The sequence below is a fragment of the Mesoplodon densirostris genome, chromosome 2 (genome assembly GCF_025265405.1).
Source record: "Mesoplodon densirostris isolate mMesDen1 chromosome 2, mMesDen1 primary haplotype, whole genome shotgun sequence".
NCBI classification, from domain to species: Eukaryota; Metazoa; Chordata; class Mammalia; order Artiodactyla; family Ziphiidae; genus Mesoplodon; species Mesoplodon densirostris.
In genome coordinates, this window is record NC_082662.1 from 19,546,846 (window position 1) to 19,571,568 (window position 24,723).

Consider the following 24,723-nt stretch of genomic DNA (forward strand, 5'->3'; position numbering starts at 1 on the left):
GGATGAGGGATGGGTAGCTGAAATTGAACAGAATTAACCGGAATTTACCATCCAAGTCTTCCTCTGGAAGTTGCAAGCCTTCCTTAGACTCCAGAGTTTCAAAATAGTTACATTAAAATAGTTACACCAGATTCTGCCAGCGCAATTGTTGTCTAGGTGAGGAGACAGATTCTTGGTGATTCCTCTCTGCCATCTTCCCAGAACCCTCTCTAAAGACTTTTTTTTAAACCTACATTTCACAAGTTTCAGTGCATAGTGTTTTCATTATCATTCTAAGTGTTTTCTAACTCCCCATCTGGTGCTTTCTTTGATCAATAAGTATTTAGACGTGTGTTTTAAAATTTCCAAACATAACAGTTTTTTGCATCCAAGTTTTTATGGTCCTTTAAATATGTTGCAGACATACTATATCGTCCGTATGATATTGCGTCTTTTACATTTGTAAATGAGAAAAACAAATTTTCTGTAAATGCAGGGTAAGGGTTTCCAAATACAGGTAGTAAATAAAAAAGAAACAGAAAACTTTATTAGATCTATAACAGTTAGAGAGGGTGAACTGATAGTCACCTCAAAAGAATGGTACTAGAAGTGAGGAGTAGAAGAACCAAAGGAATCACTTTCTTTGCTCTGCATTAAAGAGACTTGGCAGGTTACCCCCCTTCTACGTTTTTATAAAACATAAACATAAGGCTATAAGCAATCCATATAGAAACTGGAAGAACATGCTTTTTGGTAGAAAATAATTTGATGTACAAATTTATTTATTTGATTGTATTAAAGAAAGCAGGGCAGGGCTTCCCTGGTGGTGCAGCGCTTAAGAGTCCACCTGCTAATGCAGGGGACACCGGTTCGAGTCCTGGTCCGGGAGGATCCCGCATGCCACGGACTGACTGGGCTGGTGCGCCGCAGCTACTGAGCCTGTGCTCTAGAGCCCGTGAGCCGCAACTGCTGAATCCACATGCCACAACTACTGAAGCCCGTGCGCCTAGAGCCCGTGCTCCGCAACAAGAGAGGCCACTGCAAGGAGAAGCCCGCGCACCACAACGAAGAGTAGCCCCCGCTCACCGCAGCTAGAGAAAGCCTGTGCGCTGCAACAAAGACCCAACGCAGCCAAAAGTAGATTAAATAAATAAATTTTTTAAAAAAAGAAAGTAGGGCAGAATCACATTCATTTTCTTCATAGTATGACTGTAAATAGACTGAATTTCAGAGCTCTTAGTTTGCTTTGGAAACTTCTAAAAAGCTATTAGCAGCCTAGGAAGCATCTTCCTTCCCCTCCAGGATCTCCTGCTCCTGGGGGTAGGTGGGGGTAATTGGTCACATTTGATGCTAAATAAATAGCATGTGGTGGATTTTGCCAAATCCTTTTCAGCTCCTCCCATAGGCAACGGGATGACTTGGCTTATTCTTGATCTGAAGTCATCTGAGTAAACAAGCAGGTTATGAAACACAGAATAGAGTGAAGTTTCCATCGTAGATAATTCCCAAAGTTAGGATAAGCTTAACTGTTCAATCCCTTCTGCTGATCAGAGAGAGAGATGCTAGCAATCGATCTCAGATCTTTGATCCTGTGAGACATCAGCATAACGTAATTCCTTCCTTTTATTAAAGTGCGTTGGAAAAGAGATGTGTGAGTAGACAGGGGTAGTTATTACAGTGATGGTACTATAAGAGGAAAATCAAAGTGTAGGCAGTGTCTCTTGTTGAACTCCAATGATCACTCCACTCCTGTCAGCTTTACAGTCCAAGCAAACTCAGTCGGAAGAGCAGAGGGTGGTAACTGGGGCAGGTACACAAGGAGACCTTTACCTGGATTTGGGGACCACTTCAGATGCTTTTCGATTCCCAGCATTGTTACCTGCAGAAAGCAAAAGGGAATGGAAAAAACATTAATGCACTGATGAGCACAGAATGTGGCCTGAACATGGTGGGAAACAACTATGCTGGGCCATGGCAGGGAAGACAGTGCAAAAGGGGAATAAATATGGGAGAAACCTGGGGAAGGAAGGAAGAATTAGAGAAGGCTTGCCAATTCCTTTACAAAAAGTTACGTCTCTGACAAGACTGACTGAGGCTCTTTACCTCTGTAGTCGAAGTAGTTATGGGGGATTTAAGGCTTAAGATTCCATCTTCTGGCCAGTGCAGGAAAATGGCATAAATAGCTGATCCTTTTGAGGTATACCTGGGAAAAAAGAAACATGATTGTCAAAGATATCTGGCTTATTACCCTGCCACATGACCTTATATGTTCCCCTTTCAATTATCTACCAATTCAAAGACCTTCAGTCTGTTACTGCTATGAGGAAGCACTAATAACTCGATACTAATTAAGGTCTGTGGGAAGAAAGCAGCCCTGGAAGATTCTTTCTGGTGATATCTTTCATTTTCTCTCTCTACGGGGTTCTAAGTTTTCTTTAAAAAATGTTTAACTCTCATACTAGTTATCTCACACTGAAGCCATTTGCCTCATTATTCAAGTCATTCTTTGACTCCAAATCCATATGAAAACAGTCACGGATATAACAAAGGCAAGGTGTGCAATGAAGACAAATTTGGGTTTTTGTTTTTAATTAAAAAAATTTTTTTTATTTTCTAATTTTTGGCCACCCAACACAGCTTGCGGGATCTTAGTTCCCCAACCAGGGATCGAACCCTGGCCCAGGGCAGTGAAAGCGCAGAGTCCTAACCACTGGACCACCAGGGAATTCCCAAGACAAGTTTGTTGTTCTGAGATTTCACCATGCTTAGAGAAGAGGGTGAAAATCACTAAATAGAAACTCATCCAAAACAGAAGGATGAACGTGTTTCCCCTGATCCAAAGACCCCTGCTCTCTGGTATAACACTTAGAGAGGTCTTTCACTGAGCAGTTAGTTTGTGCCTGGCACTCTGCTGATACTTTACATATGTTATCTCATTTAACCCTCACAAACACTCTAGGCAGTTACGTATCATCACCCCATTTTGTAGTTGAAAAAAACTGAAGCGCAAGATCAAAAAACTAGATCCACAATCCAAGTATGAATCATGACTTCTCCATTTAGTAGCTCTGTAGTTCTAGGCAAGTGATATTCCTGCCCTGAGTCTGCTTTCTCACTTGTAACCTGATAATGATAGTATCAACTTGGTGGGATTGTTGAGGGGATTAAATTAGGGGAAAGAATTTAGAATGAAGCCTGCATATTGTGGATGTTGTACAAGTATCAGCTATTAGTATTTTTAGGAGGTGGGGTAACATTGTCAAGCAAATTGACTGATACTTTGTAGCTCTTTCTTTTTTCACCAAGACTTCAGCCTCCCTTACTAGTCAAAGATACCCTGGGGCCTAAAACATAAACCTGGGCACAAATTAATAGCAAAAGGACCATTTTTGCATTTCTTCAAGATGACTCCCAGCCTGGCTTGTACCACTGTGGGCCCAAGGAGATGCCAGCTCAGGATGGGCCACATCCCATTCCTGCACGTAACAGAAGACTAGACTCACCACACGGAGGTCGTGTTTTTTTCAGATTGTACCCTCCATGGTTTGGAGGCATAGATAGCCTCCCCATTGATGCTCAGCCACTTCCCAACAGCAAGAAGCCTTTCTTGGAAGATGGGAACAATCAGTCCATCTTTAGTTGGTCCAATGTTGAGAAGATAGTTGCCTCCCAAACTTACTGTCTGAATCAGTTCCTGGAGAGAACAGAAACAAGGAAATCCCAGCTCTGAATGCCAAGACTGGAGAAATGCTTAGAGCACACAGATGAAGGGAAGAAAAAGAATCTAGGCTACATTCTCCCTCTCTTTTGTGAATATCCTTTACCCTTTGGAAAATACTATATATTTTTGTCATAATAAAAGCAGGATAGGCTTATATGAGAAAAATTTTAAATCCTGCTACAAGGTGGAGAAATATATTAACTCGAATTCCAGGGAGTAATCACGGGCACTTCCCCATGAACCGGCACCTGCTGTGGTGCCATATGCAGTGGGAAGGGTCGTGTGTCAGAAGCACAGAGTGTGAGCAGGGGAACTGAAAACAAAGCACTTGGCCATGAAGGAATCCCATGGAGCCATCCAGAGAGAAAACAGGGATCAGAGAGGAGAGATTTAGAGCAGGTGCTGTGGAGACTCTGGGGAGGTAGAAAAGATCTGATGAATTTCAGGACACTTTGTATGTGGTGGGCTATATAAATGTGTATGTTGCCCCTTCAGGAAAACATGCTGTAAAGAGATATATTCTTTAAGATTTTTGGAGTGGGATGCGTGTGTGTTTAGCGTGACCTCAAACGGTAGCACTTCAAGGCAGCCCAGAAAAATTAAGGCTACATACAGAATATTTTAAAAAGGAGGTTTTGTTACAGTACCCCAAAGACACCACACCATTAACTTTTGATGTTTCCTTTTGGTGTTTTTCCTATGCAGTTAATTCTATATAGTTGTGATACTACACCAACCCTCTAAGCATTAATCCATATTACATTCAGAAACATTTTAATGGTTAAGGAAAATCCCTAAATCTACGTAATTATTCCTTTCTGGTTGCAAGAAATTGAAACAACCCATATGTCAAACTGAAAATAATCCTGGGAAGAACATCTCTGTACAGAACTCTTCTTAATTATACCTAGTTCCTTAGGACAGGTTTTATGAGTGTGTTCAAGAACCCTAAAGGGATCTATCAGCCTGCACTTCCATCCACAGTGCTTCTACCACTCTTAGTCAGAAGGTAGTTAACAAATCATTACCTCACAGGTGCTCTTACCGAAATGATTCGAGATTCACTTGCGATGTCAGCCATTGCCATGTTGCGACGATAGCCCCAGGACAGCTTGTCTATTGAGGTGCACATCTCCCACTTGTGATCTGGCAAGGTCTCTGGCTTGAATTTATCTTGACAGTTGTAGTATCCTCCATGGTGACAGGAACAGTTCTGACCCCATCGGTCATTTACTACGACAACATCCTAAAGGAGGAAGGAGTACCGGGGTCATCGGGGGTAAAATCACTTAGCTTCCTTACGTAACACAGTTTGATATATTAGGTGCCTACTTGGAAGCAAGGAGCAGGCTTAGTCGAGAGCAGTGTTTCTTTTTTTTTAAATTTTATTTTATTTTTGGCTGTGTTGTATCTTCATTGCTGTGCGCGGGGCTTTCTCTAGTTGAGGAGAGCGGGGGATACTCTTTGTTGTGGTGCGCAGGCTCTAGGCGTGTGGGATTCAGTAGCTGTGGCACGCGGGCTCAGTAGTTGTGGCTCACGGGCTCTAGAGCACAGGCTCAGTAGTTGTGGCGCACGGGCTTAGTTGCTCCGCGGCATGTGAGATCTTCCCGGGCCAGGGATCGAACCGTGTCCCCTGCATTGGCAGGCAGATTCTTAACCACTGCGCCACCAGGGAAGCCCAAGAGCAGTGTTTCTTAACTGGGGGCCATTTTGCCCTGGACAAGACTTTGAGCAAAATCTACAGACAGTTTTTATGGTTGTCACAACTGGGGGTGGTGCTACTGCCACCTAGTGGGTGGAGACCAGGGATGCTTCTAAAGATCTTACAACATACAGGATAGTCCCCTCACAACAAAGAAATATCCAGCCCCGAATGTCAATAGTACCGAGGCTGAGAAACCCTGGCCTAGCAATGTGTAATGCCAGAGCTGGAATGGCCTGTTTAAATAATCTAGTAAACCACTTATTCTATCAGAGGAGAAATAGAGAGGAGGAGACTTGCCCGAGGTCACATCCCCAGGCAGAGTTTCAGAAAGCTGGGCCTGTGGATCAGGTATTTGAACCCAGCCCGGGATGCTTTCCACTGTACAACCTTGACTTTCTTTACTTAGATAAGAAAAAATCAAACATTCTTTTCCTTCCCTCAAGGTTTTGCTGAACTTTGAGAAATCCTCACATGGAATAACTTAATGTAAATGTTTACTACTACTATAAGGGACTTCCCTGGCCATCCAGTGGTTAACAAGCCACCTTCCAATGCAAAGGATGCAGGTTCGATCCCTGGTCGGGGAACTAAGATTTCACATGCTGTGGGTCAGCTAAGCCCGTGTGCCCTAGAGCTCACGTGCCACAACTAGAGAGCCCGTGTGCCGCAACTACTGAGCCCGTGCACTGCAACTAAGACCTGACGCAGCCAAATAAATAAATAAATGTTTAAAAAAATACTACTATGAGGCTCGTACTGGGTTATCTAGGGTAAATAAAACACAGTTCTTGCCCTCAGAAATCCAGCAGAGACTAGCTAAGGAGACAGATATGTGAAAAATTATAATGTGACATCACAGCAGAGTTAGGGATGAACATAAACAGGGATCACCAATCCAGGAGTGTTTCTTGCTTCTTCCAGGAAAGAATATAAATTGCCAGGAGCCAGATTTAGTTTACATTGCACCAATACTTACTATGCACCTAACTGGGCCAAGTACTGTTTGTGGGGTTGGGGACATAGCAGTGAACAGACCCAAATGCTTGCCCTCACAAAGCTGACACTTCAGTGAGGGAGACAGATAGTAATGAGGTAAATGATATCTGAAATAAGTTAGGCCAATATCAATATCTTAGTGGTAAGAGAAAGATAAAGCAAAGAAAGACAAACAGTGGGACAGGGGCATGCTGCAATTTTAGATAGGGTGACGGGGAAGGTGACCTCCCAGGGAAGACCTGCGGAGAGCTCAGGAGTGAGCCACGTGGGAACTAGAGAGAATGGAGAATAAGGAGAAGGGACTATTTCTCCTAAAAGTACTTTCCTAACATGAGTATATCTCCAAAACAACCCTCTTTCCCAATGTGTGAGAAAGCATACAGAACAAGAGTGGGTAGAATAGGGTCTGTGGTGTCCCACCCAAGGATCCACAACGGAGCCACCCTAGCCTGAGGACCATCGGGGAAGAACCACAATACTGCGCCACTAGAGGTCCCCACACATCTCGCAAGTCCCAGAAAACCAATCTGAATTTGCTTCAATTTGTCACAGAGGATCTTTCCTTTTTTCTTTCTCTCCATTTTCTGAATTTAGTAATATTTACCCAATGAGATCCTTAGAGGTTTATGAATCTACCAAGAAAGCTCAGTTCAAACTGGTCTTACACTTAGATTTTTCTTTAAAATCCACAACAAATCTAAAATATGTAAAATTTTTGAAATTTTCTATAGTGAAGATTAAGATGTCTGCTGCTTTGTAAGTGTATTGAAATACAAACTTTAAATGGGTAGCTATCGTGCAGCGTAATAGTGTTGATTATGGGGGAGAGGACAAGGTAGGCAAAGTTCCCTCAGGAAGTTGGAGGGACTCCCCTGGTGGCACAGTGGTTAAGAATCCGGCTGCCAATGCAGGGGGCACAGGTTCGAGCCCTGGTCTGGGAAAATTCCACATGCCATCCACAGCAACTAAGCCCGTGAGCCACAGCTACTGAGCCCGTGAGCCACAACTACTGAAGCCCACGCGCCTAGAGTCTGCGCTCTGCAACAAGAGAAGCCACTGCAATGAGAAGCCTGTGCACCGCAACAAAAAGTAGCCCCTGCTTGCCTCAATTAAAGAAAGCTGGCGCGCAGCCACAAAGACCCAACACAGCCAAAAAAATAAGTTAATTAATTAAAAAAAAAAGAATTTGGAATATAAGGGAAATGAAATTTCCCCTTAAGAGTTAAACTACATAATCAACATAGAGTAGGTGAAGTCATAGATATTCACATTTTATTCTTATCATTTAATTTTACATGTTTTATATATTAATTTTGGGGGTGGTTTTCTCATTTATAATGTCTGTTTACTTAATAGTTTATTTTCTCTATGGTGGTCTGGGACTTCTACATACTATTTCTAGCCTACTTAAATTTAAGAAGATTTAAAACTATCTTGTAAAAATCAAGAAATAAAGGAGAAGAAGAAAGATTATACTCCAAGTAAGGGGCCAAAAAAGAATTAATGGAGAAACCTTTAACATCCACTAAGTTCCCTGATCCCTACCACACCCACATTGATATTACTATTTATTATTGTTGCTGTTGTCATTATTGTTATTACTCTGGATCTTGGTTCCTCACATTTTCTTTTATCACAACAGAAAAATAAGAGATAAGTCATATAATCATGTACCTTAACTGGGCTATCATTGTAGAGCCAAGCAAGAAAATTTGTAGAGTTCCAATAAGTATCAGGACTTTCCCACTCTCCATCAGACCAAATCAAGTCAGGTTTGTACCTGAGAGACGAGCAATGACAACAATGTTTATTATCTGAATCCACTCATAGTAAAGTCTTACGGATCTATCTTTGCAACAAATATTTAAAAATTAATTTTCTCCTATTTGGAAAGTACCAAAAAACTACCGCAGTGCAGAGAAGGTGGAAAACTAGAGAGACAAAAATGATAACACAGACACATACACAAACCCCTTAGCTAACACAAGCACTGTTTAATACACAGCACTTTGGTGTATTTCTTCCTAATCTTTTTCTTTTTAATGTCTTAACTTAAAAAGTAGAGTTGTGGGCTTCCCTGGTGGCGCAGTGGTTGAGAGTCCGCCTGCCGATGCAGGGGATGCGGGTTCGTGTCCCGACCCAGGAAGATCCCACATGCCGCGGAGCGGCTGGGCCCGTGAGCCATGGCTGCTGAGCCTGTGCTTCCGGAGCCTGTGCTCCGCAACAGGAGAGGCCACAACAGTGAGGGGCCAGCGTACAGCAAAAAAAAAAAAAAAAAAAGTAGAGTTGTAATCAGTGTGTATACAATTTGGTTTCCTTCCGACAACTAATTCCAATGAAAAGAGTGGTGCTCCAGAACTATAGGATTAATGTTTCTGCTTCTAAGATGTATTAAGAGCTTGAACTGTTCTGCCAAATGCATTTTTGGGGACAACTACCCAAAACTTTGACTATAAAAATCTATTGAATTCACTTGAGCCACAGTTGCATCTTTCACATATTATTACTCTGAGCCCTATGAGGTGTGAGTGTGTGTGTGTATTTATAACTATAAGGTAAGCATTATTATTCCCACTTTAGAAAGCAAGAACCTAATGCTCAGTAGGGTACTTTGTTTTAGGTGACAAAGCTGGTTAAGTAACAGGAGGTGGAACCCACATGCAAATCTGCCTGATGCCTAATCTTGTGCTGTACTCCGTAACTACTTAGGACAGCAGGTTGATTCCAGGAAAATGACTGACTGCCTGAGAGGTGAGAGAAGCACTGTTGGTCTGTGTTCCACTGTGTACGAGAAACTGTACTAGGCACTTTATACTCATTACTTCATTCATTCTCACGACAACCCTGTGATGTATAAACAGATAAAGAAACTGAGTTCTAGAAAGATGAAGTAGTTTGTTCAAGGCTATACAGTCAGTAAGAAAAAAGAACTAGATTTCTGACTTAAAGCCTATGCTGATCTCTTACAACTGTACTATTTCCTTAGAGAAGTCATCTGGATGCAAGGAGTTTTTTTTTTGTCTTCTGGTCTACAATGAGAGTCCAGGCAGAGATGGCTGCCTCTTAATCTTTAAAGGTCCACCATCCTCTAGGAGCCCCCAGAAGCAAGAAGGACAAACTCAGAATAAAATGTGGTGAAGACTAGGGACAAATGCCAAAGTGAAAGTCATCATTTTAAGAATAATGGTAATAACAACACCATTATTCTGTGCCAGGCATAGTGACAAATACTTTCCACATACTATGCTGAGCCCTATACAGAATGCATTATTATCCCCACTTCACAGAGTAAGAATCTGAGGCTCAGAAGGGTGACCTGTTTAAGGCCTGTAAGTAACTAGAGCCAGGATTCAAATACAAATCTGCCAGATGCCAAATCCTCTTCAGGGTGTGTTAGACCATGTTGCCCTTCTTCAAGGTCCTGAGAAAGAAAATAGCATGTAAGGAGGGAACTGAAGTTTTGACTTACTACCATCCTCAGTTTTGTTTGTTTCAATTTATAGAGGCAATATGACCATATTATGAAAGTTCTGAAAAGTAGGAAGAAAAAATATATTTTGTCTTAACACAACCACTAATTTTACTATTTTGATGTCCTACCCCTTTTCCCCTTCCCCTCAACTTAACAGTATCCTATAAGAAGCTCAGGTGTCATTGCTGAAGGTCATAAGGCCAAAAAAATTTCTGTTTTGTACCTGCTAACAAGGTCATATAGCTCTGGCATTGTTTTTGCATGGACAAAATGCTGTGTTTTGAAGCCATTTTTCTTATCACGTAGGTAGAGAGGATGGAACCATTCTAAGAGTGAGTGATAGAGTCCATAGCGTATGTTCCTTAAACAGAAAAACAGGACAGCAACTGTCATTAAGCAAAGAAAAAATAATTTATTTTAAGAAAAATCAGTTGCAGCATTTTAACATCTCAGTGAAACTTACCCATAGGGCATGCAGAGGGGCAGGATCCACAACCATTTCCTTAAATTATCTCATCATTCACTTAAGCAAAATGATTGGGCTTACTATGTTTTTGATAATACACATAACAAATTATTTTTATACATAAATATCTTAACACCAAATGTCATTTAAACCATCTTTTGTCTTTTAAGTCAATTATCTCAATAACATGTAGTCCTATTAAAAAATGTTTTCTGTCAAATCGTAAGAATACATATGGAAGAGATACTAGAAAATAGAGACAAGTATAAAGAATAAAATATCTAAAATCTTATTACTCAAATAATCATTAGTAACATTTTCTGTGTAGCTGAATTAATTCATATAGGTTTATTGTTTCATAAAAGATTTATTAATAGTTCTTAACGTGAGCAGAAGCAAGAAGTAGTACAATCCTGCAGCCTGTGGAACAAAAACCACATTCACAGAAAGACAGACAAGATGAAAAGGCAGGAGGCTATGTACCAGATGAAGGAACAAGATAAAACCCCAGAAAAACAACTAAATGAAGTGGAGATAGGAAACCTTCCAGAAAAAGAATTCAGAAAGATGACAGTGAAGATGATCCAGGACCTCGGAAAAAGAATGGAGGCAAAGATCGAGAAGATGCAAGAAATGTTTAACAAAGACCTAGAAGAATTAAAGAATAAACACCTAGAAGAATTAAAGAACAAACAAACAGAGATGAACAAAACAATAATTGAAATGAAAAATACACTAGAAGGAATCAACAGCAGAATAACTGAGGCAGAAGAACGGATAAGTGACCTGGAAGACAGAATGGTGGAATTCAATGCCGTGGAACAGAATAAAGAAGAGAGGATGAAAACAAATGAAGACAGCCTAAGAGACCTCTGGGACAACATTAAACACAACAACATTCACATTATAGGGGTCCCAGAAGGAGAAGAGAGAGAGAAAGGACCTGAGAAAATATTTCAAGAGATTATGGTGGAAAAGTTCCCTAACATGGGAAAGTAAATAGCCACCCAAGTACAGGAAGCGCAGAGAGTCCCAGGCAGGATAAACCCAAGGAGAAACATGTGGAGACACATAGTAATCAAACTGACAAAAATTAAAGACAAAGAAAAATTATTGAAAGCAACAAGGGAAAAACGACAAATAACATACAAGGGAACTCCTATAAGGTTAACAGCTGATTTCTCAGTAGAAACTCTACAAGCCAGAAGGGAGTGGCATGATATATTTAAAGTGATGAAAGGGAAGAATCTACAACCAAGATTACTCTACCCAGCAAGGATCTCATTCAGATTCTATGGAGAAATCAAAAGCTTTACAGACAAGCAAAAGCTGAGAGAATTCAGCACCACCAAACCAGCTCTACAACAAATGCTAGAGGAACTTCTCTAAGTGGGAAACACAAGAGAACAAAAGGACCTAAAAAAAAAAAACCCCAAAACAATTAAGAAAATGGTCATAGGAACATACATATCGATAATTACCTTAAACGTGAATGGATTAAATGCTCCAACCAAAAGACACAGGCTTGCTGAATGGATACAAAAACAAGACCCATATATATGCTGTCTACAAGAGACCCACTTCAGACCTAGGGACACATAGAGACTGAAAGTGAGGGGATGGAAAAAGATATTCCATGCAAATGGAAATCAAAAGAAAGCTGGACTAGCAATACTCATATCAGATAAAATAGACTTTAAGAATGTTACAAGAGACAAGGAAGGACACTACATAATGATCAAGGGATCAATCCAAGAAGAAGATATAACAATTATAACTATATATGCACCCAACATAGGAGCACCTCAATACATAACGCAACTGCTAACAGCTATAAAAGAGGAAATTGACAGTAACACAATAATAGTGGGGGACTTTAACACCTCACTTACATCAATGGACAGATCATCCAAACAGAAAATTAATAAGGAAACACAAGCTTTAAATGACACAGTAGACCAGACAGACTTAATTGATATTTATAGGACATTCCATCCAAAAACAGCATATTACACTTTCTTCTCAAGAGTGCACAGAACATTCTCCAGGATAGATCACATCTTGGGTCACAAATCAAGCCTCAGTAAATTTAAGAAAATTGAAATCATATTAAGCATCTTTTCTGACCACAACACTATGAGATTAGAAATAAATTACAGGGAAAAACATGTAAAAAACACAAACACCTGGAAGCTAAACAATAGGTTACTAAATAACCAAGAGATTACTGAAGAAATCAAAGAGGAAATCAAAAAATACCTAGAGACAAATGACAACGAAAACATGATGATCCAAAACTTATGGTATGCAGCAAAAGCAGTTCTAAGAGGGAAGTTTATAGCAATACAAGCCTACCTCAAGAAACAAGAAAAATCTCAAATAATCTACACTTACACCTAAAGGAACTAGAGTGAAAGAAGAACAAACAAAACCCAGAGTTAGTAGAAGGAAAGAAATCATAAAGATCAGAGCAGAAATAAATGAAATAGAAACAAAGAAAACAACAGCAAAGATCAATAAAACTAAAAGCTGGTTCTTTGAGAAGATAAACAAGATTGATAAACCATTAGCCAGACTCATCAAGAAAAAGAGGGAGAGGACTCAAATCAATAAAATTAGAAATGAAAAAGGAGAAGTTACAACAGACACCGCAGAAATACAAAGCATCCTAAGAGACTACTACAAGCAACTCTATGCCAATAAAATGGACAACCTGGAAGAAATGGACAAATTCTTAGAAAGGTATAACCTTCCAAGACTGAACCAGGAAGAAACAGAAAATACGAACAGACCAATCACAAGTAATGAAATTTAAACTGTGATTAAAAATCTTCCAACAAACAAAAGTCCAGGACCAGATGGCTTCACAGGTGAATTCTATCAAACACTTAGAGAAGAGCTAACACCCATCCTTCTCAACCTGTTCCAAAAAACTGCAGAGGAAGGAACACTCCCAAACTCATTCTATGAGGCCACCATCACCCTGATACCAAAACCAGACAAAGATACTACAAAAAAAGAAAATTACAGACCAATATCACTGATGAATATAGATGCAAAAATCCTCAACAAAATACTAGCAAACAGGGCTTCCCTGGTGGTGCAGTGGTTGAGAGTCCGCCTGCTGATGCAGGGGACACGGGTTCGTGCCTTGGTCCGGGAAGATCCCACATGCCGCAGAGCCGCTAGGCCCGTGAGCCATGGCCGCTGAGCCTGCACGTCCGGAGCCTGTGCTCCGCAACGGGAGAGGCCACAACAGTGAAAGGCCTGCGTACCGCAAAAAAAAAAAATACTAGCAAACAGAATCCAACAACACATTAAAAGGATCATACACCATGATCAAGTGGGATTTATCCCAAGGATGCAAGCATTGTTCAATATATGCAAATCAATCAATGTGATATACCATATTAACAAATTGAAGAATAAAAACCATATGATCATCTCAACAGATGCAGAAAAAGCTTTTGACAAAATTCAACACCCATTTATGATAAAAACTCTCCAGAATGTGGGCAATAGAGGGAACCTACCTCAACATAATAAAGGCCATATACGACAAACAAACAGCAAACGTCATTCTCAGTGGTGAAAACTGAAAGCATTTCCTCTAAGATCAGGAACAAGACAAGGATGCCCATTCTCGTCACTCTTATTCAACATAGTTTTGGAAGTCCTAGCCATGACAATCAGAGAAGAAAAAGAAGTAAAAGGAATACAAATTGGAAAAGAAGAATTAAAACTGTCAGTGTTTGCAGATGACATGATACTATACATAGAGAATCTTAAAGATGCCACTAGAAAACTACTAGAGCTAATCAATGAACTTGGTAAAATTGTAGGATACAAAATTAATGCACAGAAATCTCTTTCATTCCTATCACTAATGATGAAAAACTTGAAAGAGAAATTAAGGAAACACTCTCATTCACCACTGCAACAAAAAGAATAAAATACCTAGGAATAAACCTACCTAGGGAGACAAAAGACCTGTATGCAGAAAACTATAAGACACTGTTGAAAGAAATTAAAGATGATACCAACAGATGGAGAGATATACCATGTTCTTGGATTGGAAGAATCAATATTGTGAAAATGACTATACTACCCAAAGCAATCTACAGATTCAATGCAATCCCTATCAAATTCCCAATGGCATCTTTTACAGAACTAGGACAAAAAGTCTTAAAATCTGTATGGAGACACAAAAGACCCCGAATAGCCAAAGCAGTCTTGAGGGAAAAAAACGGAGCTGGAAGAATCAGACTCCCTGACTTCAGACTATACTACAAAGCTACAATAATCAAGACAGTATGGTACTGGCACAAAAAACAGAAATATAGGTCAATGGAACAGGACAGAAAGCCCACGGATACACCCACGCATCTATGGTCAACTAATCTATGACAAAGGAGGCAAGGATATACAATGGAGAAAAGACAGTCTCTTCAATAAGTGGTGCTGGGAAAACTGGACAGCTACATGTAAAAGAATGAAATTAGAACACTCCCTAACACCATACACAAAAATAAACTCAAAATGGATTAGAGACCTAAATGTAAGACCGGACACTATAAAGCTCTTAGAGGAAAACATAGGAAGAACACTCTTTGACATATATCACAGCAAGATCTTTTTTGATCCACCTCCTAGAGTAATGGAAATAAAAACAAAAATAAACAAGTGGGACCTAATGAAACTTAAAAGCTTTTGCAAAGCAAAGGAAACTACAAACAAGACGAAAAGACAACCCTCAGAATGGGAGAAAATATTTGCAAACGAATCAACAGACAAAGGATTAATCTCCAAAATATATAAACAGCTCACGCAGCTCAATATTAAAAAAACAAACAACCCAATCCAAAACTGGGCAGAAGACCTACATAGACATTTCTCCAAAGAGGAGATACAGATGGCCAAGAAGCACATGAAAAGCTACTCAACATCACTAATTATTAGAGAAATGCAAATCAAAACTACAATGAGGTATCACCTCACACCAGTTAGAATGGGCATCACCAGAAAATCTACAAACAACAAATGCTGGAGAGAGTGTGGAGAAAAGGGAACCCTCTTGCACTCTTGGTGGGAATGTAAATTGATACAGCCACTATGGAGAACAGTATGGAGGTTCCTTAAAAAACTAAAAATAGAATTACCATATGACCCAGCAATCCCACTACTGGGCATATACCCAGAGAAAACCATAATTCAAAAAGACACATGCACCCCAATGTTCATTGCAGCACTATTTACAATACCCAGGTCATGGAAGCAACCTAAATGCCCATCGACAGACTAATGGATAAAGAAGATGTGGTACATATATACAGTGGAATATTACTCAGCCATAAAAAGGAACGAAATTGGGTCATTTGCAGAGACGTGGATGGATCTAGAGACTGTCACACAGAGTGAAGTATGTCAGAAAGAGAAAACAGATATCGTATATTAACGCATATATGTGGAACCTAGAAAAATGGTACAGATGAACTGGTTTGCAGGGCAGAAATAGAGACACAGATGTAGAGAACAAACGTATGGACACCAAGGGGGGAAAGTGGCAGGGGGGTGGTGCGATGAATTGGGAGATTGGGATTGACATATATACACTAATATGTATAAAATGGATAACTAATGAGAACATGCCGTATAAAAAAATTAAATTCTAAAAAAAAAATAGTTTTTAACGTTTCCCAAATGAAATATGGTTAAAGTGACCTATTTTCATACAAAATAAAGCTTGTTTTGAGTTAAGAATAGTGAGTGTTTTGGGGGCTTCCCTGGTGGCGCAGTGGTTGAGAGTCCGCCTGCCGATGCAGGGGACACAGGTTCGTGCCCCGGTCTGGGAAGATCCCACATGCCACGGAGCGGCTGGGCCTGTGAGCCATGGCCGTGGAGCCTGAACATCCGGAGCCTGTGCTCCGCAACGGGAGAGGCCACAACAGTGAGAGGCCCGCGTACCGCAAAAAAAAAAAAAAAAAGAATAGTGAGTGTTTTGGAAATGCTATAATACAAGTAAGAAGTAAATGTAACATTGCAATGGCACAGATAAGACAGAAACAATTGAAGTTAAGTATTTCATCACGTGATTCAGGGACTAAATAAATATAAAGAAGGTAAAAATCAAGGATCTTTGAGTCCAGATCTAATCAACATCTTAGAGTCTTACAGCAGGACTATTAGCAGAGCATAGCATTGGGAAACTGAATATTTAACTGGCGACATAAGTCAGCAAATGCTTTCTCAACGGACCAGATAATATTTGAGGCTTTGCAGGCCTTGCGATCTCTATCCCAACTCTGCAATTGTAGCTTGAAAGCAGCCAGAGACAATGCATAAATGAATAGGCACAACTGTGTTCCAGTCAAACTTTACTTATACAAACAGGCAGCTGGTGTACCCCTTAAATAGGACATCAAGTTTGCCAAATCACAATAGAGCTGAGACTGGGCATGACACAAATACCACTTTTCCTCCTTAGAGGCAAACATACCCAGAAATATAGGATGCAAAACCAAAATACCTAGGTTCAAATCCCACCTCTGCCACTTCCCAGCATTTTGATCTTGGGAAGCTACTTTTTATTAAGTGGCAAATATTAGAAAACATTAATTAGGTTCAACAGGGTGGCTCCTTATCTCACTTTTTGCTGCTTTAACTGCCCTCTTCAGTTCTCTCTTGATCTACTATTCATCTAAACCTTCCCTGAATGCCTGCAAAGCTCTGTGTTGACAGCTAAGGAGGACACAAAGATGAGAGGCCCAACCCTGGCCTCCATCAGATACTGGAAAAGGCCTGGGGTTGGTAGGCTTTCCAGAAAAAATCCTTTGCAGAATGCAAATGAAGAATTGGGGTCTATGCTGGGTATCCTTCACCTAAGCAGACAGGGCTATGAACTTCTCTGATGGTGTCACCTTTGGTCATATGAAAACTGCCAAGCATCAAACACTGCTAATTCAAGGCCAGAAGCCCTTCAAGGTATTGGTTAAATGCAAACTTAAAAAACACACGAGTAGAGAAGGCATGGCACATTGGATGGCTAGATCAAAAGTGATGATGAAGTAATCATCTGTGGACACACACCTATTTCGGATGGCTGCTCCCAACTCACCAACCAAATCACGATGGGGCCCCAGATCCTTAGAGTTCCAGTTCCAAGACACAGGACTTGGCCAGTTTGTGAAGCCTTCGTGATGCTTTGTTGTCAGGACTACATACCTGTGGACATTGAAACCATATGAACAAAGGAAGTGGGCAGTGGGCCACCAGCACAAACTTACCTGGTATGCCTGAGGCTTTTAAAATGGTTGGGAGAACTTGACTACAGGAAATGTATGGTTGACCCTTGAACAACGTGGGGGTGAGGGGTGCCAACCCCCTGTGCAGAAGAAAATACATGTATAACTCTTGACTCCCCAAAAACTTAACTACTAATAGCCTACTCTTGACTGGAAGCCTTACCGATAACATAAATGATTGATTAATGCCCATTCTGGGGGACTTCCCTGGCAGTCCAGTGGTTAAGACTCTGCGCTTCCAATGCAGGGGGCACAGGTTCGATCCCTGGTCGGGGAACTAAGATCCTGCATGCCATGCAGTGTGGACAAAAACAAACAAACAAACAAAAAACCCCACCCATTTTGTAGGTTATATGTATTATGTACTGTATTAATACAATAATGTAAGCTAGAGAAAAGAAAATGTTTTTAAGAAAATCATAAAATACATTTATAGTACTGTATTGTATTTATTGATACCATAAGTTTACATTATCTGTTTACAAGATGAACCACCTGTCAGTACCTACATCAATACTGTCTTACATGATACAAAACACTGTAGATGTTATAATTATTACTAAAACTAGATATAAATAGTGAAAAGCTAATGTGAAAAAGAAATTCATATTTATTTGCAGGTATAATGATTTGTGCATTGATAATAAAGAAGCAGCAATAAGATTGCTTTACAGTAGCCTAGTGTAATCAATATGATTGCTTCATGGTAGCCTAGCTGATACACTAATGAATGAATCATTATAAAATTTTTATGGCATATGGTATTATAATCCTATTCATAACACAGTACTGGAAACATTGTTACATTAAAAAAAAAACCACTTGCCTGTGATGATAGGCTGATACACAGTTTATCCCATTATGAGGGGCTAGAGGGGAGGGCATACTGTATGGTAATGTAATTCTTTGAAAGCAAAGTTTTAAAACAGTAAGAAAACCAATACATTGGTAATTTTTTATTGTGTCACTTACCTTATGTAAGGATTGGCTGTTCACTTCCATACCAATCTTGCATATGATGTTCTACGTGATGAATACTCAGGCAATGATGACGATGATGACGGCACAAAAACGTTTCATACAGTTCTTGCCGTCCAGTTCTTAGGTTTTCACATGAAGACACTTACACACACACACAGCAGATACGTTTATTAACTGTATGGCATAATGATTATTCACTGTTCATTAAGTGGAAGTGGATCATCATAAAGGTCTTCATGGTGAGTAGGTTGAGGAGGAAGAGGAAGAGGAGGGGTGGGTTTTGCTGTCTCAGGGTGGCAGAGGCAGAAGAGGTGGACGGGGAGGCAGGAGAGGCAGGAATTCAGTGTAACATTATGGAAATACATCGCAATTTCTGTCTGCCTTTCCTGCTTTTACATTTCTCTAAAAATACTTCTACATGATACCAATCCTTCTTCCACTAGTTGCTTTTTTTGTTTGTTTGTTTTTATTTTTTGGCTGCACTGCTTGACATGTGGGATCTTAGTTCTCAGACCAGGGATCAAACCTGTGCTCCCTGCATTGGAGGGGTAACCACGGGACCACCAGGGAAGTCCACACTGTATGCTTTAGTTTCAGTGCTCATATCATAGAAGGGTCCATGTGGTAAAAGAAGTCAAAAGCTGTCTTGAGTAATCAGAATCCTTCTGCCAGATTGCCTAACGTCAATCTGTCTTTTGGCACTGCTTCTTCTACATCTCCTTCCTCTGCACTTGTTCAGAAGCACTCATCTCCATCAAGCTGTCCTCTGTTAATTCCTCAGGTGTGATGTTTATTAGCTCCTGAATTTCTCCAAGATCCACATCTTGAAACCCTTCACCCTGCATCTTTTTTTTTTTTTTTTTTGGCTGCATTGGGTCTTTGTTGCTGCGCGCGGGGTTTCTCTAGTTGCGGTGAGCGGGTGCTACTCTTCATTGCAGCGCGCAGGCTTCTCATTGCAGTGGCTTCTCTTGTTGTAGAGCACGGGCTCCAGGTGCGCGGGCTTCAGTAGTTGTAGCACACGGGCTCAGTAGTTGTGGCGTGTGGCCTTAGTTGCTCCATGGCATGTGGGATCTTCCCGGACCAGGGCTCGATCCCGTGTCCCCTGCATTGGCAGGTGGATTCTTAACCACTGTGCCACCAGGGAAGCCCTCCCCCTTCCCCATCTTTTTTGCTGTATCCACATCTCTTTCATGATTTCCTTGATGGCTCTGTTATAGATCCCGTGAAGACATGCAAAATATCTGGACACAGTTTTCTCCAGCAGGAATTTATTGTTTGGGGCTTGACGGCTTTCACAGCTTTTTCTATAACAACAATGGTATCTTCAATGCTGTAATCCTTCCAGACTTTCATGATGTTATCTATATTGGGGTTCTCTTCCATAGCATTGACAATCCTTTTCATAGAGTACCATGTGTAATGAGCCTTAAAGGTCCTTATGACACCCAAAGATCTAGAGGTTGAATTAGAGATGTTGTGTCTGGGGGCTAGTAGACCACTTTGATGCTTTTGGTGTTGAACTCTTGGGGTTCTAGGTTGCCAGGGGCATATTCCAATATTAAAAGAACTTTAAAAGGCAGTCCCTTACTGGCAAGGTACTTCCTGACCTCAGGGACAAAGCAATGATGGAACTAATCCAGAAAAAGTGTTCTTGTTGTCCAGGCCTTCTTGTTCCACAACCCAAAGACTGGCAGTTGGTGTTTATCTTTTCCCTTCAAGGCTCGTGGTTTAGCAGCTTTATAGAAAAGGACAGTCCTGATCATAAAGCCGATTGCATTTGCACCAAACAGTAGAATTAGCCTGTCCTTCCTGCCTTAAATCCTGGTGCTTGCTTCTCCTCCTTACTAATAAATGTTCTTCATGGCATTTTCCACCCCCCTAGGATAGGGCACTTTCATCCGTATCAAAAACCTGTTCAGGCAGATATCCTTTCTCCTCAATGATTTTCTCAGTGGCGTCTGGGAACTCACCTCTTGGTCGGCAGAAATTGCTTCACCTGTTACCGTGACATTTTAAAAGCCAAACCTTAAATTATCAAACCATCCTTTGCTGGCATTAAATTCTCCACCTTTAGAGCCTTCACCTTCCTTTTGCTTTAAGTTGTCACGTAATGACTTCGCTTTTTCTCGAATCATATTAGTCTTTAGGTATGCCTTTCTTATAGCAATCCTGCACCCACATCAAAGCTGCATTTTCAATATGAGATAAAAAGGTACTATGCAAGAAGTGCAAGGTTCTTCACACCTCCTGGCATCCTGGCATAGTTGCAGTGACAGCTTCATGGGTTTTTTGTTGTTGTGGTGGTTTTTTAACATTAATTCATTTATGTTGGAATGGCGGGTAACCACAGCTGCAGACTTCAATCTATGATACATATCAAGCACTTCAACTTTTTCTTGTAATGTTGAATTTTCTCTATTTTTTGGGATCACTTCTGGCATCACTAGGGGCGCTTTGTGTGGGTCCCATGGTATTATTCAAAGTTTATGATATTGCACTAAACAAGATGAAAAATACATGAGAACACGAGAGATCACTTTTTACTGCAATAGGCAATTTACTGGAGGGATCAGTGCTCATGTGAAGATGATGAGTGTCACGTGGCATTTTGAGTGGATACTCACAACACTTGAGCTCACCGTGACACCAACAGGAGGTGGCTACAAAATTATGACAGTAGCACAGTATGTACTACAGTTACTCTTACGCAGTTATGATTTAATACTGCATCTTTATGTTCCTTTACATTTCTGTGAGTGGCACCACATATGGTCTGAAAGTGTGTGTGTAAGTTTTGATAAATTTTGACTTTTTACAATAGATTTGTATATATTTTATGGTAGTAAATGATAAAATAGACTAGTGTCTATATATTTTATGCATTTGTGACATACCTTTTTCTTAATTTTCGATATTTCTGTGAGTTTTTCAAATTGTCGCAAATCTCCAAAAATTTTTCCAGTATATTTATTGGAAAAAATCCGCATATAAGTGGATCCATGCAGTTTAAACCCATGTTGTTCAAGGGTCAACTGTACTTGTATGAGTGACTATATTAGTGACACCCAGGGAGTTGCTTCAGTCACAACACCCCTTGGGTATTGCTCCAGGAATGAAAGCAAACTCAGGGAAGCCAGTCCTTAGTTCCCAAACAACCAGGAGACTTGGAGAGAAGGAAGGAATAGGTAAGGGAAAATATGTACACCTTGGCTTTCCAGTTCTTCAACCCTTCTGTGTATCGATGATTAGTTTTTTTTAAAAAACCCTTTGCCCTAAAGGAGAAAGAAATCTCTACTGGAAATAGCAGATGACTAAAAAAAGTAAGCTGTTTGTTTTACCAAGCCCATATGAATTGTCTCTCATTCACAGAAGTGACAAAAGGCCAAAAGAAAAGGGGAGAAAAGGCAAGTGTTGAAATAACAACCAAATCACTCACCATTTCATTTACTTTTATGGCAGAAAAATAGCTGGTGCTCACATGTGACAATTTAATCACTGGCCGATGTGGAGAGCTCAAACTTTAAGGTCTAGACAGTATTTCAGGCTCTGTGGATCACAGTCCTCTCTGTGGCATATTCTTCTTCTACTTTATTTTTTTATTTTTTTTTAATTTTTGGCTATGTTGGGTCTTCGTTGCTGCACGCGGGCTTTCTCTAGTTGCGGTGAGCGGGGGCTACTCTTCGTTGTGGTGCATGGGCTTCTCATTGCGGTGGTTTCTCTTGTTGCGGAGCACGGGCTCTAGGTACGCGGGCTTCAGTAGTTGTAGCACACGGACTCAGTAGTTGTGGCTCGCAGGCTCTAGAGCATAGGCTCAGTAGTTGTGGCACACAGGCTTAGTTGCTCTGTGGCACGTGGGATCTTCCCGGACCAGGGCTCAAACCCGTGTCCCCTGCATTGGCAGGAGGATTCTTAACCACTGTGCCACCAGGGAAGCCCCTCTTCTTCTACTTTTTAAAAACAACCCCTTAAAATGTAAAAATCCTTCTCATCTCAAGAAACTTACCAAAATAGGCAGAGGACCAATCCCTCTGGCCATGGTTGCAGACCCCTGGTGTGGTGGAAAGAACCTTCACCTTAGAGTCACCTTAGAGTCATTTGGAGTCTAGGACATTAGTTCCCTTCTTCTGTCTGGGCCAGTCATCTTGTCCATAGCAAGGGCATCTTGTCCTGGACAAAGGATATCTCCCAGATTTTAACTTCTTCATTTGAAAATTATGGATTTCTAAGGCTTCTGGAAGACAGTGAACTCCTCCTTTGTTTATTCAAGGCTTATATTCCCATACACTTAACTGCAAACACTAAATATCAGTTGTAATTTCTATTTAGTACAAGAGAACTTGAAGTCCAAGAGAAACTAAAACCTGGAAGACGGGTGAGGAGACAAAGTAAGGGTGGAAGACTGCCCTAAGCCAGGAGCCGGGAAACCTACCTGCCTTCATTCTTACTCTGCAACATCCTGTCTTCAAGGATGATTCCCTCAGGACTAGCCCCAGCCTTCAACAACCTTGTGAGTCCTTGCCTCTCTCTTCCCAGCCCCAGTGCTCTGCACTTTCAGTTCCCTGAACCATTCACAAGCACGTTGCAACAGTTCTCAAAACAGTTCTGACATTTCTTGAGCACTCTCTATGTGCAAGGCATTGAGAAGAGCAGCTGAAAGAGAATCTGTATTGTTGCCCAAATACACTGCACACCAGAACTCCCTTCCCTCCAGGACATATTAAAGCTGAAAGGAGGAACACAATCCCCGTCTACAACCATGGAAGGAGGCGGTAAGGAGGTAAAATGCCTTGTTCAAGTTCGCAGCTGAACTAGGACAAGACTCCATACCACCGGCTTAAAATCCTGGAATCCTGATTGCCTTGTTGACCTGGAAGGGACATTAGGTATCACGTAGCTCAGTCCTCTCAATATTCAGGTGCAGACACTGGGGGCTTTGCGGTCCACCACCAACCGGAAACATTTATTTCCTTCTAATCCTCAACCAGACGCACCTTCTTAGGATCAGACGTGCCATATTCAATTCTGCATCCTTCAGGAGGCAAAACAGAGTACCCCCGGTATCTGAAGTCAGACGGACACCTGTGTGACCCGGCAAGTCGCCTAGCCTCCCCCCGCTCGGTTTTCACCTGCCTAAGTCCCCTCCCGGCGCTCGGGTCGGCCCTAGCCGGGGAAGGGGGGCCCCGCCCGCCCCCCGCGGCGGCACTCACTTGGCCCCGGCGGCCTCGAACAGGTTGGCCCAGCTGTCCGGGTGGAAGAAGCGCGCAGTGAATCTTGGCCCGAAGTCGGCATAGGTGAAATTGGGTGGGTAGTTCTCATTCATGAAACTCTCGTACTGTGGCAGCTTTTCGCCCTTCCAGTGCCACCAGAACCACTCACTGCCCCAGGCCGGCACCGAAAACACGCCCCAGTGCACAAACACTCCGAATTTGGCCTCGTCGAACCAGGCCGGTAGCGGCCGGGAGTCCAGACTCGGCCAGTCCGCGGTGTAGCGACGCGGAGGGTCGGTGCAGCGCGGAGGGTGCGTGCAGCGCAGAGCCCGCACCGTGCCGAGCACCAGCAGCAGCAATAGCTCGGCGCCCACCACCCGCGACTTCATCTCGGGATTTGGCACAGCTGTCTTGGAGCCCCACCGCCGCCACTGAACGCGCAAGTGCGGGGCGCGTGGCCCCGCCCACCCTAACTAATGATTGGCTCGGAAGGAAAAAGGGGTGGGTCAACCCAGGCTGCTTGGCTACCGAGCGTCTTCCCCTCCTGGTGGGCGGTCCCTAACACCCCTGGCTCTCAAAGGGAGAAAGGTGCAAGGAGGATGGCGGTGTGACCGATGATTGAAAACTTTAGAATTCACTGCGGGGTGAAATCGAGGGGGTGTGGAAGGCCCGGTGTGTGCAGAGAACTGGGACTGCTCCATTTTGCCGTTGGCAGCTATGGGGGACTTTTTGAGCTGTAGTATGGAAGAACAACTCAGGAAGCAGGAATACCAGATGGAAGGGCATTGTAACAGCCCTGGCAGAAATGACGGGACAGAAGGACGATGGGAGGAAGCATTATAAGGGGAGAGGTGGGAGGAAAGTGGGCGCTGAAAGAGGAAGAACAGGTGTGACC

The 24,723-nt window shown here is 41.7% G+C and overlaps 1 protein-coding gene across 1 annotated transcript; it reads right to left on the reverse strand.

Annotated features, from left to right (window-relative positions):
- Positions 1-500: 500 nt before the first annotated feature.
- On the reverse strand, positions 501-24,266 carry FUCA1 (alpha-L-fucosidase 1). The gene is made up of 8 exons (XM_060089146.1): positions 23,829-24,266; positions 17,426-17,560; positions 10,097-10,234; positions 8,076-8,181; positions 4,746-4,946; positions 3,483-3,673; positions 2,083-2,182; positions 501-1,858 (listed from the first exon to the last, which is right to left on the reverse strand). Exons 1-8 carry the CDS (start codon positions 24,215-24,217, stop codon positions 1,718-1,720), a joined length of 1,401 nt encoding a protein of 466 aa, XP_059945129.1. The 5' UTR covers positions 24,218-24,266; the 3' UTR covers positions 501-1,717.
- Between the last annotated feature and the right edge of the window lie 457 nt (positions 24,267-24,723).

What these genes read in the sequence shown, in the direction of transcription:
- FUCA1 (XM_060089146.1), bottom strand. Translation starts at nt 24,217, where the DNA reads ATGAAGTCGCGGGTGGTGGGCGCCGAGCTATTGCTGCTGCTGGTGCTC. An exon ending in CTATATGACCTTGTTAGCAG is followed by an intron (nt 8,182 to 10,096) that starts GTACAAAACAGA and finishes CTCGTCTCTCAG; the next exon opens with GTACAAACCTGACTTGATTT. An exon ending in AAAAACACGACCTCCGTGTG is followed by an intron (nt 2,183 to 3,482) that starts GTGAGTCTAGTC and finishes CTTTTTTCCCAG; the next exon opens with GTATACCTCAAAAGGATCAG.